We start from the raw sequence: 16,971 nt of genomic DNA, 5'->3' as shown, positions 1-16,971 counted from the left end.
TTTTCTGATGTCACGTCCTTTGAAATTGATAACAAGTAAATGATCAAGAACGAATTGAACCAAGCCAATATAGAACCGATGTTGAAAGAAATCAAGAAAGAATTTTGTTCAAGAGGCTACAACCATTGGAACAACATACAAATACAATAAAACAATGGGATTATACAATGCTATTTATCTTCCAATTTTCTTTTTGTTGTTTCTGTGACTTCATCCGACGGAGAGAGGACTTTTACATGTAATCATTGGTGGTGTCGGGGTTACCAGAACGTTGCGGTGGATCAACTCCGACAGTTCTCTTGCTCATGTTAGCTCTCTGCACTAACACAACCAGAGCCTGCACAACTTCAGACATCGGTGGTCTAAACTCCGGCTCCGGCTGTTAAGAAACAAAACCCAACATCAGTTAAGACTTTCTTGATTTTGCAAGTTACTTACAAGATTTTGATTTTGATTATTTTACCTGGACGCAGAGAGCGATAACATCTGCAAATCGAGAGAGAGATTTAACAGGATAAAGCCCTTTAAGAGCTGGATCAACCATTTTGCCTAAGGCATCAATGTCATGAAGTTGTGGCGTCGCCCATCGAACCAATGACTGCTCAGATCTTGACCTCGTGCTGCTCAAGTTATATTACCAGTTGTAAGACTTAAATTCAGAAACACAATCCTCATCTAAATCAAGCTGAGTTATAATCATAATAGTGTTTACCTGTCAAATGGTTTTCTCCCAGTTAAGAGCTCAAGCATCACTACTCCAAAACTGTAAACATCGCTCTTTAAAGTATATTGACCTGACATTGATACTTCAGGTGCGCTATACCCTTCATCGGTTTGGTTTATTAACTGCAAGTATCAGAATGATCTAAGCAACCAAATAAGTTGAAGAATAGTACAGAATTTGGATAAGAGACTGTGTATGCAAACCTCATCAGCTGTGGGAAGGAAGCTTGCCAGACCGGAATCTGATAAGTGAGGATTCAGCTCTGAGTCGAGTAAAATATTAGCTGATTTGATATTCTTGTCAACTATAGATGGTGAGCAAACTTCATGCAGATACCTGCAAGAACAATACTTTCTGTTAACCAAAATACTCAGTTTCTTTGGCTAAGCAATGAATTGTTTTTGGAATTTACTCTAATGCGCGTGCAGTCCCAAGAGCAATCTTGACTCGTGAATTCCACACCAAGCCTTTACTTTCCTCTTCTGATAAGTGTAAGAAGTCATGTAATGATCCATTTTTGTGGAACTCATAGACCACGAGATGTTGTCCGTGCTCAGCACAGTAACCAACAAGCTTGGTCACATTTGGATGATTCAAACTGGCGATTTTTGATACCATTCCAATGAAATCATCGGTCATGCCATGTGGAAGAGCAGACGAATCTATTTTCTTCACAGCAAGAACCTGAAAGGTAAGAGTGTTCCAAAAACATCATGACATGTTTCAAGAGAAAGTTTAGAATTACATTATAAGATAACAATATTACCTTTCCATCATCAAACTCAGCTCTGTATACTCGTCCAAAAGTCCCCTCTCCAAGAAGATTATCTACGCTGAAACTGCCAGTAGCAATCTGGAGATCTGCAACTGAATAGACTTTCACATGTGAAGGAACCACCACCATGGATTTCTTGACAGTACTAGGCTTTCTTGTTGAATCTTCATCATCAAATGATTTGTTTCTATCAACTGGTGGAGGCCGAAGATTAATAGACAATGAAGTATCCAGTTTTTTTGTCTCAACTGATGTAGAACTCTGAATGGAATTGTTTTCTGCAACCATATGGAGTCTTAGATTAAATTACGTTTCAAACTTATATAAAGGCGAAATGTTGTGTTGTGTGTATGTGTGCATACCGTGAAAGTCGTTTGAAGCAAGAGTGAAAGGCTCGTTATCGGTTTTCTCAATGTCCAAGGATGATGATGATCTCTTTGTTTTTTTTCTTTTGAACAAGAAGAAAGCCACAAGAAGAGCTGTAACTACTAACAATGAAATGATTATGCCTGCAATTGCACCAGCTCCGATTCCTGATTTCTTGGAATCTCCATTGCTGGTGGACTGATCACCACTAGACCGGTTTTCATGTCCTCCAGATTTACGGCTCGGGGATCCATGGATTGGAGGTGTTCCAGGTGGTGGTGGAGGCGCAGGCCCAGTATTGAATGAGTTGCCATCTTTTCTGTTAGCAAGAAACAAGAAAAGTGAGATCAAAAGTTTTATAGAAAGAAGCAAATGTGTGTGAAATGAGAACTTACATCAATGTAATGCCCTTTAACGAACTGGGGATCCAGCCCGTGAAGTCGTTGTTTGCAATGTTCCTGAATTACATTCAAGAAGAACCAAACGTTAATGAATGTAAAAGAAAAAACAGCTTCACGTGTAATAAGGTTTGGTTACTCACAGAGTCTCAAGAGGAAGACCGGCTAAGACATCGACTGTACCTGAGAACTGATTGTTCTGAAGGTACCTGTGAAGTTAAAAAGTCACATGTTTAGTAACTGGTACAGTTTCAGTTTAATCAGAGGTTCCTGAAAACTTACAATGATTTTAAACTTGTTAGAGAGGTGAAAGTTCCTGGTAAAGAATTCGTGAAAGAATTGAAAGAGAAGTCCCTGCAACACATGTGATTTTGTCAAATATTTGACTACGATCAAAACTGAGAGAGGCACAATACGAATCTTTACTAGGATCTTACAAGGTTGTGAGAGAGTTGAGCTTTGAGAAGTCGATAGCTATCTGTCCCTTAAACTGATTGTGACCAAGATTGCTGAATTTTTGCACAAGACATAACATTAATGTTCACATCTTTATAAGAGATGATGTCTAGAGAAATATGAAGTGAAGGAATTACTTACAGATACTTAAGTGGTGTCATATGAGAAATGGAGTATTGAGCAGCTCCAGTGAATTGGTTATTTGCAAGATTCCTGAAACACCGAGGATTATAAACTCGAACACACTGTTACTAAATTAGAAAACCAAAATAAAAAGGAGGGTTGATGGAACATACAATCGTTGCAGATTTGGAGGAAGCTGATATGGTAAATCACCTCCGAGATTATTGCTGCTTAGATCACTGCAAGTTCCATAAAAGATTACAAACTTAGAAAACTAGTTATCTCAACTTTATTTAACAGTTTGAAATTTGACAGATAGATCTTACAGCTCGGTAAGAGAAGTCAATTTATCAAGCATGTATCCAAGTGTTCCAGAGAGCTCAAGACCTGGTAACTTTCTGCCAAGTAGATAGATATAACACAGTTTACGTTAGATGTAAACCAAATGGCTAAAACTAGCAAACAAGAAATTAGATACAAAAAATCACTAACATTTGAGTAACTCGTGACCCGGAGCAAGTTACACCTCTCCAATTCTGGCCACAAGGATCACCAGCTGCTGCAGTCCATTGTGTTAGCTGAGCTGGTGAATGCATACTGCTGAACAATGTGTTTAATGCCGAAGCTGCAATAAATAGAAATCAGAGACCATTCAATTAAAGCACACAAACCATAAATCATAAATCAGCTCTGCTTTCACCAAGTCTATACTATAAATTAAAATCTTTGTTCTCAGTTTTAGTTTGAAGATACACAGAGAAGAGGAAGGTTCAAGATTTAAACCCAACAAAGATTTGAGATTTGAGAAAAGGCAAAGATTGAAACTTTGAGAATATGGACGAAAGAATGAAAACAGAATCAAATTGAAGGATATACGAAAAAGATTGAGACTTTGGACAACCCAATAAGCGGAAAAAAGTGAACAAGATTCTCAGACCAAGAAGAAGAAGAAGAAGAAGAAACTCACTGTCTGATGCATCTGTGGCTCCATGGATGAATCTAAGCTCAAACCCAACAATGCATACTGTAAACAGAGCCACCACCGCCCAATTCACCCTCCTCATCTTCTTCCTCTGTCTCTGTCTCTTTCTCTCTCTCTCTCTCTCTCAAGAACGAGATTCCAAAATCTAGTCTTGTGAAAAGTTATAAAGAAAAGGAAAGAAATTTAGAAACTTTTTGTGTTTGTTTTCTTTTTGAAATCTAATAGTAATTTTTTTTTTTCTTGGCTAAGTGAGATTCATCATTATATATACTGTTTTATTTAGCTCGTAAAGAAAAAAACGAATTTTTACAGAGTAAAGCTGTCAAGCACGATTTTAGCAGTAAGAAGAAGCCAAAGGCACAAAGATAAAGATTAGGCTCATTTTGTTTCCTTCTGTATAATTAATAAGTAGCTTATAATATAATATGCTTCAAATTTTTTGCTCTTCTCAATTATATGAACATTAATTAGAGTATTATTTTGTTCCTTCCACAATGATTTGTTAATTTCTTGGTGTATCATAATTATGAGTTTTTGACCCCATACATCTACATAAAACATAAAGTTAGATTTTCTCTCTATCCTCTCATTCTGTCACCTAAGCATCTATCTAAACAACATTATTTTTTTGCTTTAAAAGAAATGCATATTTATGTTATTTACAATTAATAAATAATTTACTAAATAAAAATTTAATTATATAAAATAAATGAAATGTTAAAATTAAAAAAAAAAATCTATAAATTTTATTAGTAGTAATAATATAATCCAACTTTTTCTTATAATCTGATCATAGTTTAAAATTTTAAATGTGTTAATGAGTTTTACAAATGGAAGTAAATTTTAAATTTATGGTAAAAATAAAACAAAATTTATATAATTAAATTTATAAAATTTTAAACAGGGAAGTTATTCGTTTATACATGATAAAAAAGAAAAACAAATTTGATATTTCATAAATTTAATCAAATGCTTTTAATACAAATTTGAGTATTTAAAGATAGAAATTAAAGAGATATTATTTTAATATGTCTTGAAAATCAATTTACAGTCTAATATGTTTTATATATGAGCCAATAGATGTGAAAATAAAGTAGATGTCGAAAGGCATTGTGTGCACCATAAATAATGACGAAAGAATTGTAATTTAAAAGTGTTTGAAAATAAACCACTAAAACTTGAAAAGATAAACACGTGACGAAATTAAAATCTTTGACATCTTATTCATTGTGTGAAACGAATGAGTTTGTAGAAAAATACATAATATATATTATTAAATAGATTAATAGATTCTAAGTCAGCCTTAACCGTTTGGTCATATAATCATAGAAAGTAAAATAAGATAGATACATTCATGAATTGGTCTAGAGTTCATTTATATATAGTAAGCTGCACTTGCTTCGATTGGTAAATCAAGCTCAGTAAAAATGTTATAACAATATGATATTATATATTTACTTTTACACTACGTAATATTCATGAAATTTGGTATATTCAGCTTTCATACGGAATAGTGTTATGTTAGTATCAAGTATCAACATTTAATCATAAATAATATATATACCCTATATATAATTAGGTAAACAATCGATAATCAACATCAAAGCTTTTAAAAGAGTGTTTTCTTGGAATATGAATAAGAAATAAACTCTCTGAAAGATAAAACATCACGAGGTAGTCATCAATGACGTTTATTCTTTCTGTGATTTGTAAGGTGATCTTAATTACCACGTGATATATATCAAATTATTTATTTGTCACAAAAACATTATTATCAACAATATATATGTTGTATATCACTTTGTAAAATAAGTTTAGTGTATATATATATTATACTCAAAAAATTGAATAATTATATTTGAATTTAAAAATTTATATTTTTGATAGAAAATGTTTTTAATTAAAAATCCCGCCCATATGCGAATACAAATTCTAGTGAGTAATAAAATAGTACAGTAGTAGTTACGATGACGCTCCCCGTACATTTCATAACATACGCGCTTTTGGAGGTTGATGTATATTATTGATTCTATTTTGAATGTCATCTCTTTAATTATTTAGATATAGCCTATAGGTAGCTTTCTTTCTTCTTCTTTTTTTAACACCATAGAGGTAGCTTTCATACGATGGAGATCACTATGAAGGTTGGGCTAAATGGATATGATTGGCTCTTTACTCTCTTCTTTACATATTGTCCCATCATCGCTTTTTGCTGAATTGATCGTTTTCTTTTCTTTTTTTTTTTTTTACTTTTTTACTTTTACGTTTTTTAAGTTTAAATATAGGGGCATTCTAAAAAATGCCCCTTTTTCCATACCCCTTTTTAAAAATACCCCTTCATGTTGACCATTTTTAAAACTACCCCTCTTTATATACAAAATGACCAAATTACCCTTTTTGAGTGACAGCAAGAATGTACAGTCATCAAAATCAAAAATAGTTTTCCGCCAAAAAAATTTCCCGCCAAAATTTTTTTTTTTCCCGCCAAAATCGAAAATTTTTCCCGAAAAAATTATTTTTTCCCGCCAATAAAAAAAATTTCCCGCCAAAATCGAAAATTTTTCCCGCCAAAAATATTGAAATTTATACCTTTTAAAAACATTGTAAACGCTTTTAAAAAACTTTTAAAAGTGTTTACAAGGTTTTTAAGCACATTGTAAACGTTTTTAAAAACCTTGTAAATGCTTTTAAAAAACTTGTAAATGCTTTTAAAAAGCTTGTAAATGCTTTTAAAAGGTTTTTAAATACCTTGTAAACGCTTTTAAAAACTTTTTAAACGCATTTACAAGGTGTTTAAAACCTTTTTAAAACTCTTATAAAAACTTTTACAAGGTTTTTAAAAACATTGTAAAAGCGTTTACAAGGTGTTTAAAAACCTTTTAAAAATATTTTTAAAAATTATTTGAAAACCTTTTAAAAACCTTTTAAAACCTTCTAAAAATCTTGTAAAAGCGTTTACAAGTTGTTTAAAAAACCTTTTAAAACTCTTTAAAAAATCTTGTAAAAGCCTTTACAAGGTGTTTATAAGGCTTTTCTAAGGTAGAAACCTTATAAAACCTTTTAAAAACCTTGTAAATTTTTTTTGGCGGGAAAAATTTTGGCGGGAAAATTTTTTTGTCGAAATTTTTTTTCAAAAATTTTTTGACAAAAATTTTTTGGCGGGAAAATTTTTTCGAAAAATTTTTGGCGGGAAAATATGTCGGAAATTTTTTGGCGGGAAAATTTTGTTTTTCTTTTTATTGAATAAAATAATTTTCATCTAAGGGTAAAATGGTCATTAAAAATTAAAAGAGGGCAAAAATAAAAATGGCTAAAAAAGAGGGTATTTTTGAAAAGAGATATATCAAAAGGGGCATTTTTAACTAATTCTCTTAAATATAAGAGGACGACGCAAATGTGTTTCCTTTACTAAACTAAAGTCAATCTTGTATACGAAAATAAAGCAAATTTGTTTTTTCACGTAAGAAGAATAAGTTAATCTACGTAAGCAAATTTTTTACTTTATATCCGAGAAGATCGTGAACCCATTCATGATACTTAGTAATTCAAAGTTTGTAATTCATTTTTATCATGATATTTTAATAATATAAATAATTGTTTATCAATATTATTGTACTATGTGGTTTGTAAGTTGCAAGTTGCAACTAAATATATGAGATAACTTCTTCGTTGAACATCTCGTGATCATATTTGTTTCGCTGTCTTTGATTTCTTTTAACTATAAATATCATTTTTCTCATGATCCACGAAGCACACAAATTTTGTGCTAACTTATGTTTTATGAAGATATGATGCTTTGATAAATCATAGTACTTCAGATTTGAAATCTCTCATAGAGTTCTCTGTTATCTCAGTTTCGTGTAAGTATGTGCTAATGTTTGGAGTTGAATATGTGAGAAAAATTGACTTCTCAATGATTATATATTTGGGTAGCTGAATCTAAACTTGAACTGTCAAGCAAAGTGCCAGCAAGAACCGAGTATGGATGACAAAGACATTTAATTTATTTAATTAACATATAATTTATATAAGTTATTTGGTACGTATATGTATATATTATTGAGGATAACTTATTGGAAATTCGTATTTCTGTTATTTATATAATGATACAGTCATACAGAGAATCTTAACTCGCTCGTGTTCATGTTTATGTTCAACCAATATATTGGTTTCACAAATGTAATAGCACAAATTTAAAATCTTAACAATATACGAGTATACGACCATTTTTAACAATGTAATAATATATTATACAAAGAAAGGAATGTAACAATGTTTCACAAATTTAACAGCACAAATATTATACGCAGAAAAGAATGTAAAAAAATATTATAAATAAATACGAAGTGTTATGTCGAAAATTAACGACCAGGTTGCTTCCAAATTCCCACGACAACTTCTCCAGTTTTGTCGGTGGGAAACCTTTTTTTAATCCCTCTTAATTTGTTCAATGATTAAACTAATTACGACAGATGCGCTGTCGTTTTTGCTCCAGCCAAGACATACGGCGTGCCGTTTTTTTCCCTTTTAGTATTATTCAAAAAGAATAGGTAACCTAACTTGCGTTAATTTGGTAGCTCGATTTGGAAGAATGATCACAAATTTGTTACATTATAAAAACGGCTGATGTGTGTTACCTTGTGTGTGTTATTGAAGCTAGTTTGAAACTTATTGAATGTGATAACGTGAAAATCATAACATAACGGAGAAAAAAACAAAGACCATAGAAATCAATTAAAAAGTGGATAGGAATATGGATGGTTGTCAAAAAAGCCTTATATAAAGAAAGAGACCAAAGGAAGTCTAGTTTAGTAGTCATGTTTTAAAACCATTCATCTCCAATGGCTCACAACTTCATAGGTGAAACAATTCAGACCTTGACTACTAGTCACAAACTCAAGAGATACATCTCTCCAGAATTTAAAAAACTTCAGTCACTTCATACAAAACCCACCTTAAACCCTAAACGCCAAGACCATGTTTTTCACCTATCCCTTCTTTCATGTCTCGCTTCTCTTCCATGTCCATTGTCTCTCTCACTTCTCCTCTCTTTATAATCTCTATGGCTCCGATGATCATCGTCTCTATATCTTCGACTCTCCTCACGCCTATCCCCATCTCTCATCTCTTCACGGCGTCTTCTTCTTCTTCTGTCTTCATCTTCCCTGCTGTCTCTTTCTTCTCTCTCTCTGCGTTTCCTCTCCTTTTCTCTTACCTCTTCCCGGCCACGCTGTTTTCTACCATCATCAACTTCATCATCTCTGTGACGTCTTTTGCCTTCCCCATTACCATGAGGACTATTCCGACCAATCTTGTCCCTCCTCTCCCTCTCATCCCTCTCATGACTATTATGCTCTCTCTTGGGCATTTCAGGTGCATCACCCTCAAAAACCATATCATAGCCTTCACCTCCTCCGTGCTGTCTGTTTTGATCTTTTACAATGTACTTTGAAGACTGATTACCACCCACACAGTCCTTAGCAACATGATCCGTCGAGCCGCATTTGAAACATCCATTCCCCTTTTTGGAGTCTTTCTGCCGGAACTGTGACCAAAGTTTGGACACACTCTGACTGAAATCCACATGTATTCGTCTATCATCGATCAGAGCATTGTCCATCTTATAATAAGCTTGTTCGCATGCCTCCTTGATTTCAAACTCTATAAAAGCATAGCACAAACTGTCACCTGTCTTGAAATCACGGATTATATCAGCCGATACAACGGTTCCAAAGCGTGAAAAGATGGTATGGAGGTCCTCATCCTCAGTCACAGGATTCAGTTTGCAGACGAACAGCACATTGTCAGGTGGTTTTACCTCAGCCTCAGGAATATCGCCTATACTTTCAAGTACAACAGCACTAGAGTGGGCTGCCTTTTCGCGAATAACCTCCTCCAGTTCCTGAGCACCAAGTTCTTCATCCATTGGAACCCAATCATCTTCAAGTCGCACGTCATCTTTGACCTCTTCCTTTGGTTTTCCTTCGGGGGAAGCATCTGGTATCATTTCAGCCAGCTGTGGGGGATCATCAAATGGATCATCAAGTATATATGTGTGTTTGATTCTAATGTTTTTAAAAGGTCTGTTCTTTGCATCAACATAAGCTTCGTTTATCCTAGTCAAAGTTTCCAACCCCTCAGCAATCTCCCCAAACACCTGAAAAATGGTATATAGAATGGCATATTAAAAGATAAACGATATATACAAAAGAAAGAATTCGCAGATCATTTACAATTTTGTACTTACAGTGTGTTTCCCATCAAGATAGTCCAAATCATCGCGAAGAGTGAAGTAGAACTGAAAAAAGAGTAGAAAAGATTCACATGAGGATATATTGATCACGAACACACTGATAATTATACTGAACCCAGAGATTTCATAACGAAAATATAAGACCAGCTTACCTGAGAAGCATTAAGATTTTCTCCACCACTGGCCATTGCAACAGTGCCGGTCTTTAAATGTTTTAAATCAAGATGAATCTCATCGCCGAAAAAACGAGCCTGCTCACCATACAGAAATCTGAAAAATCCAACATAGCAAACACAAGATGGTTAAGAAAAAAAGTTCAAACATTGACTGGAGAAAACACGAACAAGGAGGTGGGAAAGGCAACACAGAAGGCAAAACTAATTAAATGATACAAAAGGCAAAAGAATGATCATAAGTACAAAGTCCACAAATCTTACTTGTAGATTGAATCTCCACCAGCTCCAGTACCAGTTGGATCACCCGTCTGTGCTGTGAAATCCTTTTGCACAGTGTGAAATAGACACCCATTGTAGTATTTGATCCTAAAACCAAATAAAGAAAGTTAAAACCCCGTGGAGACTGTACCATAGAAAACGTTTCTTAGGTAGTAGATAGGCAAAAGAGACACTTACTTGCAAAGCTTGAGGAAGTTCTTGCAGGTCAAAGGACATTTATTCGAGTAAAGGTCAATCACTATATCCCCAAGGCTCGTCACAATAAGAACTGACATGTTTACTTCTTCTAGAACCTGAAACCAAAAAAATCACCGAAGGAAGGCATTGTAAGGTTACCAAATAAACTGATAGAGAATTCATACTACAAAATAGACTCTACCTTAGATAAAGACGGTATACAGCAAAGCCATTCAAACTAAGAACCACACAGTAGTAGCGACAACATGAAATTATTAAATTTATCTTAAAAAAAAAAAACAATGAATCGCTACTAAATCCCTAAATCATCTCCTTCATATGTATACAACAAAACTATTCAAACGAAGAACCAAACAGTAGCATTCGACAACATGAAATCCCTAAATTTATCTCAAAACAAACCGATGAATCGCTACTAAAACCCTAAATCATCTCCTTAAATGTGACTACAACTGTTTTCCTTTGCAAAAAAATCGATATCATCTCGCTCATCTAAAACATCAAAACGAACAAAAAAAAACCCTAAACCTATGCAGAAAAAAAGAATCGAGATTCGCGAGCAATGTGATGATATAGGATTGAATCGAGGAAAACACGAAGAGACGACCGGTGAGAAGTACGAACTAACCTCAGAAAACAATACGACCAAAGGAGGCGCTCTCGGAGTTAGCCGGAAACTGTCGCGATTCGCGAGTAATGATGATTCTTGATTCCCGTCGTCGTCTGTGATGTGTGCCTAACTTATTCTGAATTTCGCTCTTTTAATGGGCCTAACTTAGGGACCGTCAATGTTCGAATGAGAAAAAGCCCAATAATAGGCATGACCAAAATCACATGCTAACCGTACTTTTAACCATAACTGATATACAGTAGTATAATTTAAATTAAAAATTTTATTACTAAATATTGTTTCTATTGGTGAAATAATAATATAATTAATTTCTCTTTAAATATTTAATGTATAATTTCATTAATATAAACTAAAACACATCGAATAATATATTAAACAAATATTTAATTTATTATAAAAATGATTAAATCATATACTTTTAATTGAAATAGCAATAATTAATTATGCAATCCATTAGAAACAATATAGTACAATTTATATCATTGCCTAATTTCTCAAACTCATTGTCATTTTAGCAAATTACCATTGTTTTGTTTTACTATTTACCATTTCCAAATATAAAGGATAGGCCCAAAAACTATGCTTGCTGTTTTTTTTATTTAGTGTTAAAACTACGCGACGTTTTTGTGGATTTCTCCACATTCCGCAGTCTCGGCGTTCTCAGCGTCGCGTCGCGTCGCGTCACGTCTTGACCGCTATTTTTGGTCAACAACAATCACCAGATAATCTAAGCAAAAGCCGAGAAGGAAGGGGGGGGGGGGGGGGGGGGGGAGATTCAGATGCTCGGAAAAATGAAACACCACCATAAGCTCACGGTGGGGTTATGTCTCATTTGGGCAGCCACGATCCTCTACGGCGAAATGTTCGCCTATTGGGTTCCTTCTCTCTTCACTTGTTCTTGGCCTCACCATAATAAGGTCTCTCCCTCTCTCTAGTCTCCAATTACATTTCTCATCTTTTTCAATAACTGAATGCTCAATTTTGGGGATTCAGTGAATCTAATTCGAGTTCGATTGTGTATTTGCTTATTTCTCTCTGAAAGTCGCGAGATTTACTGAAAATGTCTATAAAAATCGAAGCTTTGAAATTGAAATCCGTCATCTTCGGTAGTACTATTATTGGGAATGTTATCTTTCACTGATCTAAAAATAGCCAATGTGTAAAGAATCTCAATAGATCTGCAGAAGCTTGATTTCATCACTATTTTAGTCACTGTTGAGTTGTGATTGTTCATATCTGCTAGCTTTTTGTTTTTCTTACAGAGTGATGGGAATTTTACTAAAGTGGCCATTGTTACTGATCCCCAGGTGAAGAGCTTTTCAAATGCTTTTAGATTTTGGTTTTGTGTTTGTTAGTGGAGTTTGATCATCTGATTATGTGTTGTTGTTGTTGTTGTTGGTGGTGTCTTTATGCAGCTCATGGATAAGACATCGTTTCGTTTGTCGTCAAAGACGCTTGCTTTGGAGCTTGCTCAGTTTTATGCTGATATAAACATGCGGAGATCGTTCTTTCAGTCTGTCTTGCCCTTCAAACCAGACGTTGTTTTGTTTTTAGGTGACTATTTCGATGGCGGGCCATTTCTGCCTGAGGAAGAGTAAGATCTCCTTGTTCTTGTCTCTTCACTTGTTCTTCTTTCTGCTCAAATGGTTCGTGGAGATGCTTAACTTGTTATTTTTATCAGATGGCAGGAATCTTTGAGCCGGTTTAAACATGTATTTGGTGTGAATTCACAAGGCAAAGTTGGGGACATCCCTACATTTTACATCCCTGGGAACCATGATGTTGGCTATTCTCGGGTTGCGTCCCATAAGCAAGACGTACTAACACTTATCACCTTTTTCTCAAATATATCACATTTGTCAGCGACCTATGTATTGATATAACTTCACATTTTCAACAGGTGATTGATCGATACCAAAAAGTTTTTGGGATCAGAAACCGCAGATTTATGATTGGAAGTGTTGAGTTCATCAGTATTGATGCACAAGCTATTGATGGTAATTACAAACTTCGCTCTGATCTACGCTTTGATCATTAAGATATTGTTTTACATGCTTAGAATTTATCCTCAAAGATAAACAAAGGATCTGTAACTAAAAAGCTGATGTATATTTTGCAGGGAATCCTCAAAAGGATCTGGCATCAGAAGTTTGGAAGTTTGTACAAAATGTCTCCACGGGTGTGTGTTATTCAACTGAATCCTCTTTTGCACTTACTATCTTTCTGAAGCTTACACGTACAATTTTCTCATCTTTTTAGATGCACAGTCACATCCTAGAGTTTTATTGACCCACATCCCATTATATCGGCCTGATCAAACCCCATGCGGCCCTCACCGTGGCGTTTCTGTCATTGATCAGGTGATTTTTCAACACGGATCGTAGTGTAGTTCAGATAAGAACAGTTTGTATTGGTCTAATTTCTACTCTTTCATGTACAGCGGTTTTGGCGCCATTTTCAAGATCAAGAAGTAATGTAAACTTCTACCTTTCCATTTTATTATACAGAACTTGAGTTAGTTTTTAATTAACCAGAATCAGGGCATAACTAATCCAATGTATTCATTTTTGTTTATTAACTTCATTTGCAGATACCAGAATTATGTTACTTCAGAATCATCAAAGAAGTTACTGGAGATGATCAAACCCGTAAGATAAATTCTTCTATTTTATGTTCATGGGAGAGTTCTGTCTGTGTTTCTTGTGAATGTCACTTCAAACACAACTCTCATTAACACTAAACCAAACAATGCAGCAACGTTTTTACCATTTTTTGCTGCAGATACTCGTTCTGTCTGGCCATGATCATGACCAGTGCACTGTAACCCACAAGTCGGAAGCAGGATCTGTAATTGAGGTAACACAAATAAGTAATGGCCACAAAATATTTGGATCCCACTATGGACAATCTTTTGATACGTGAATATCATATTACAGCATACTTTAGGTACTATAAGCTGGCAACAAGGAAATATATATCCGTCATTCATGCTATTATCTGTTCCCAACGCCATCCATCAAAACTCATCTGATCTAGATAAAATGTTACACACCCAATTATGCTTCCTTCCGTGCCAATTATACATTTACATGTGGTATGCTCCTGACCAGAGAGTTCTTGGCTCTATGATTATTGTCTTGATGCATGTTTATGAATTTTTGAGTTTAATTTTGAACTACCAGGTACCTTTCTCTATTCGCTATGTCCCTTCTTGCTCTCCTTCTGTGGCCAAATCATGGGATAAGCTTCTTAAACAACACTGCAGACTGTATCTCAAATGTGATGAAGTCAAGCTTTTTAAGCAGCGTCACGAAGGAGAAGAATGAAGATGAGAACTGCGAGTATGAAATGGTATGGGACGCAGAAGGATCTATGCATCTTGTGAAGAAAGTTCTTCCAACTCCTTTGAAACGTCAAAGCGATAAAGCTCTTGTAGAAAAGTAAGAGATCAACATCCTTTGGATTCTCAGTACAAGACTCAAGTTTTGATTTTCTCGTCATCTTATTTTCTTTCTAGGGGTAACGCGGTGTTGAGATCAGCGGCTAGAAAGAACACTAACGAACAGATTGAGCTTGTGATGGACTCAGATGTAAATGCAGGTGCTGGTGGGTCTGATCCTCTGACGAGATCAGCATCAAAATCAAGAACAAAACTTGTGATCCAGAGAGTAATACGTACAATCATGATGATCATTGTCATTGCGGCGTTAAACGTTCCCATTTACATGATGTTGCTGTTCAAGGATTGGATTGAGCAAGAGGGATAAACTAAAGATAAATCTCATTGACATGAAATTTTGGATCAAGCAAACTATCATCTGTAGGATTTGTGGTGAAAAGTGAAAACTGTTGTTGTATTATTAGAATATATGAGAATCAAAAGAGACATGTTTAGTCTATATGGTTCAACATAACCATAGACTTATTTATTTGGTCTTAATTATTAGAATATGATGCAATATAAGAGAAACAAAACTGAAATTATACAGAGGAAAATGTCACTGATGAAACAAAACACAGTCTTCTCCGGTCCAAAGTGAAACCAATCAAAACCCTTCAAAGATCTTCCATTTCTTAATTAAGGAACTAGCATCTCCAGTGTCTCTGTCTCAGACACAGTAAAAACTCTGGCTTGATTAGCGGATAAATTTCTTGCTCTCTTTCTGTCTTGTCTGATACAAAGCAAACCAAAAAAAACCTAAAAGATTGATCCTTTAGGTTAAAAAACGACAGGCTTGTAAAAGGGTTTTGTTGCACCAGCATATATCAGAAGAGAGAATCAAGTTTCTTGTGAAAGGATTTTGCCAAACAGCCAAAGGAGAGCTTCAATGTCCATGGAGCTTCAAGAACTAGATATTAGGGACAGGGTGATATATATATTAATATATAGATATATGTGTATATATATAGCGTTTCGGATGTTATATGTAATTAAGGAAGAGTCATCTCTTTACTCATCGCCTTGGATGTACCAGCAACAAAGCATGGTAGCACAACGACGGAGAATGTAGAGACGAGCTCGTTGCTCCTTCACCAAGGAAGCACATTTGCTTGTAAAGGCGTGACCTTTGTTTAACTTACTCTTGAACTCAGCCATTAATGCCACAATCAAAGTTTTATGCTTTTTATATTATATGAAATGAAAGAAAACAAATAAAAAGATTGAAACTTTTGTGTGAAGAATTTGATGAAGAAAAGAAAAAACCCTTTTGTGGGTAAAGAAAAGAGAGTTGTGGGGGAAGTAGAAAAGGGGATTGAAGAATATATATAGAGTGAAGAGGAAGAAGAGAAATCTTGGGGGAAAAGGTGAATTAGATACGAAGGAAAGAAGAAACAGATGAACATGGTATGAGTTTTGGTTCATTAATTGACATTGGGATTTGCATGGATCTCTTTTTTGATTCTCCAAGGAAGTATAGTTTCATCTTTCATGGAATCATCAAAACATCAATAATTTATTATATCTTCTATTATAAACTTTTTGTATGCTCATCATATATATAGCTTTAATAATATATAGTTCATTGATACAAGTTACTTTTGGATATGTATTTTACCTTCCCCAACAACAAATAATATACAGCCGGCCAAAACTATTTAAAAGATCCCTCACTTAGTCACTTATAAACTGTGTACCTTTTGAATTAAGCAAATATACTGAAGTGATGATAATTTGGTATTCCTATAAATATAACTCCAAAAAAAAAGAAAATCACACGAACAACTTGCATATAAATCAAATAGGGAAAAATGTCATTAAAATCCCCAAGTCTACATTTTCGTTGATTTAAAGCCCGAACTCTGCTTTTGGAGAAGAAAAAAAACACCAATTATTTGTTGACTTCCAAATAAATCCCAAACTCTCGTTGACTTAGCCTTTTGAGGCACAACGTTAAGTGGTCAAACGGAGAAATTAAACAAGGTTAATTATCCGTTAACGAGATCCGTTAATAGCAAAATGATGCTGTTTATAACACCCTAAAACCCCCAAATTGAGAAATCGATTCTCAGTTTTCCCAATTCACAAACCCTAATTAATCTAACCCTAATCGAACATGATATCTTCGATGATGAGAAGATTCCAGATCTTTTTTTGTTATACACCGGAAG

At 34.5% G+C, this 16,971-nt stretch overlaps 4 protein-coding genes across 6 annotated transcripts; 1 reads left to right on the top strand and 3 right to left on the bottom strand.

Moving 5' to 3' along the window:
- Positions 1-40: 40 nt before the first annotated feature.
- LOC104758726 (protein STRUBBELIG-RECEPTOR FAMILY 6) lies at positions 41-4,446 on the bottom strand. The gene is made up of 16 exons (XM_010481649.3): positions 3,810-4,446; positions 3,335-3,467; positions 3,169-3,240; positions 3,016-3,081; positions 2,861-2,932; positions 2,701-2,772; positions 2,546-2,617; positions 2,407-2,472; positions 2,261-2,323; positions 1,862-2,184; positions 1,491-1,777; positions 1,137-1,408; positions 928-1,060; positions 713-846; positions 464-620; positions 41-379 (listed from the first exon to the last, which is right to left on the bottom strand). Exons 1-16 carry the CDS (start codon positions 3,904-3,906, stop codon positions 233-235), a joined length of 2,166 nt encoding a protein of 721 aa, XP_010479951.1. The 5' UTR covers positions 3,907-4,446; the 3' UTR covers positions 41-232.
- A 4,136-nt stretch (positions 4,447-8,582) lies between these two features.
- LOC104758725 (peptidyl-prolyl cis-trans isomerase CYP59) lies at positions 8,583-11,517 on the bottom strand. The gene is made up of 6 exons (XM_010481648.3): positions 11,359-11,517; positions 10,710-10,825; positions 10,515-10,619; positions 10,230-10,347; positions 10,072-10,122; positions 8,583-9,981 (listed from the first exon to the last, which is right to left on the bottom strand). The coding sequence occupies exons 2-6, from the start codon at positions 10,805-10,807 to the stop codon at positions 8,809-8,811; spliced, it is 1,545 nt and encodes a 514-aa protein (XP_010479950.1). The 5' UTR covers positions 10,808-10,825; positions 11,359-11,517; the 3' UTR covers positions 8,583-8,808.
- A 349-nt stretch (positions 11,518-11,866) lies between these two features.
- LOC109124463 (uncharacterized protein C630.12) lies at positions 11,867-15,288 on the top strand. 3 transcript variants are annotated; one of them, XM_010481647.3, is made up of 13 exons: positions 11,867-12,278; positions 12,624-12,668; positions 12,777-12,955; positions 13,043-13,178; positions 13,262-13,358; positions 13,481-13,540; positions 13,621-13,721; positions 13,802-13,836; positions 13,952-14,009; positions 14,143-14,217; positions 14,298-14,455; positions 14,544-14,801; positions 14,879-15,288. In XM_010481647.3, exons 1-13 carry the CDS (start codon positions 12,141-12,143, stop codon positions 15,126-15,128), a joined length of 1,590 nt encoding a protein of 529 aa, XP_010479949.2. In that variant the 5' UTR covers positions 11,867-12,140; the 3' UTR covers positions 15,129-15,288. The 3 variants fall into 3 exon arrangements, 2 of the variants coding, with proteins under 2 accessions (XP_010479949.2, XP_087351370.1); XR_015586759.1 differs by having other exon boundaries at positions 11,947-12,278; positions 13,802-13,831; XM_087495244.1 differs by lacking the exon at positions 14,879-15,288 and having other exon boundaries at positions 11,947-12,278; positions 14,544-14,805.
- A 381-nt stretch (positions 15,289-15,669) lies between these two features.
- Positions 15,670-16,089, bottom strand: LOC104758723 (small polypeptide DEVIL 22). Its single transcript, XM_010481646.3, has one exon. The coding sequence runs from the start codon at positions 15,956-15,958 to the stop codon at positions 15,812-15,814; it is 147 nt and encodes a 48-aa protein (XP_010479948.1). The 5' UTR covers positions 15,959-16,089; the 3' UTR covers positions 15,670-15,811.
- Positions 16,090-16,971: the final 882 nt, after the last annotated feature.

Source organism: Camelina sativa, chromosome 17, assembly GCF_030686135.1.
Source record: "Camelina sativa cultivar CO46 ecotype springtype chromosome 17, ASM3068613v1".
NCBI lineage: Eukaryota > Viridiplantae > Streptophyta > Magnoliopsida > Brassicales > Brassicaceae > Camelina > Camelina sativa.
This window is presented reverse-complemented; position numbering and strand designations above follow the sequence as displayed.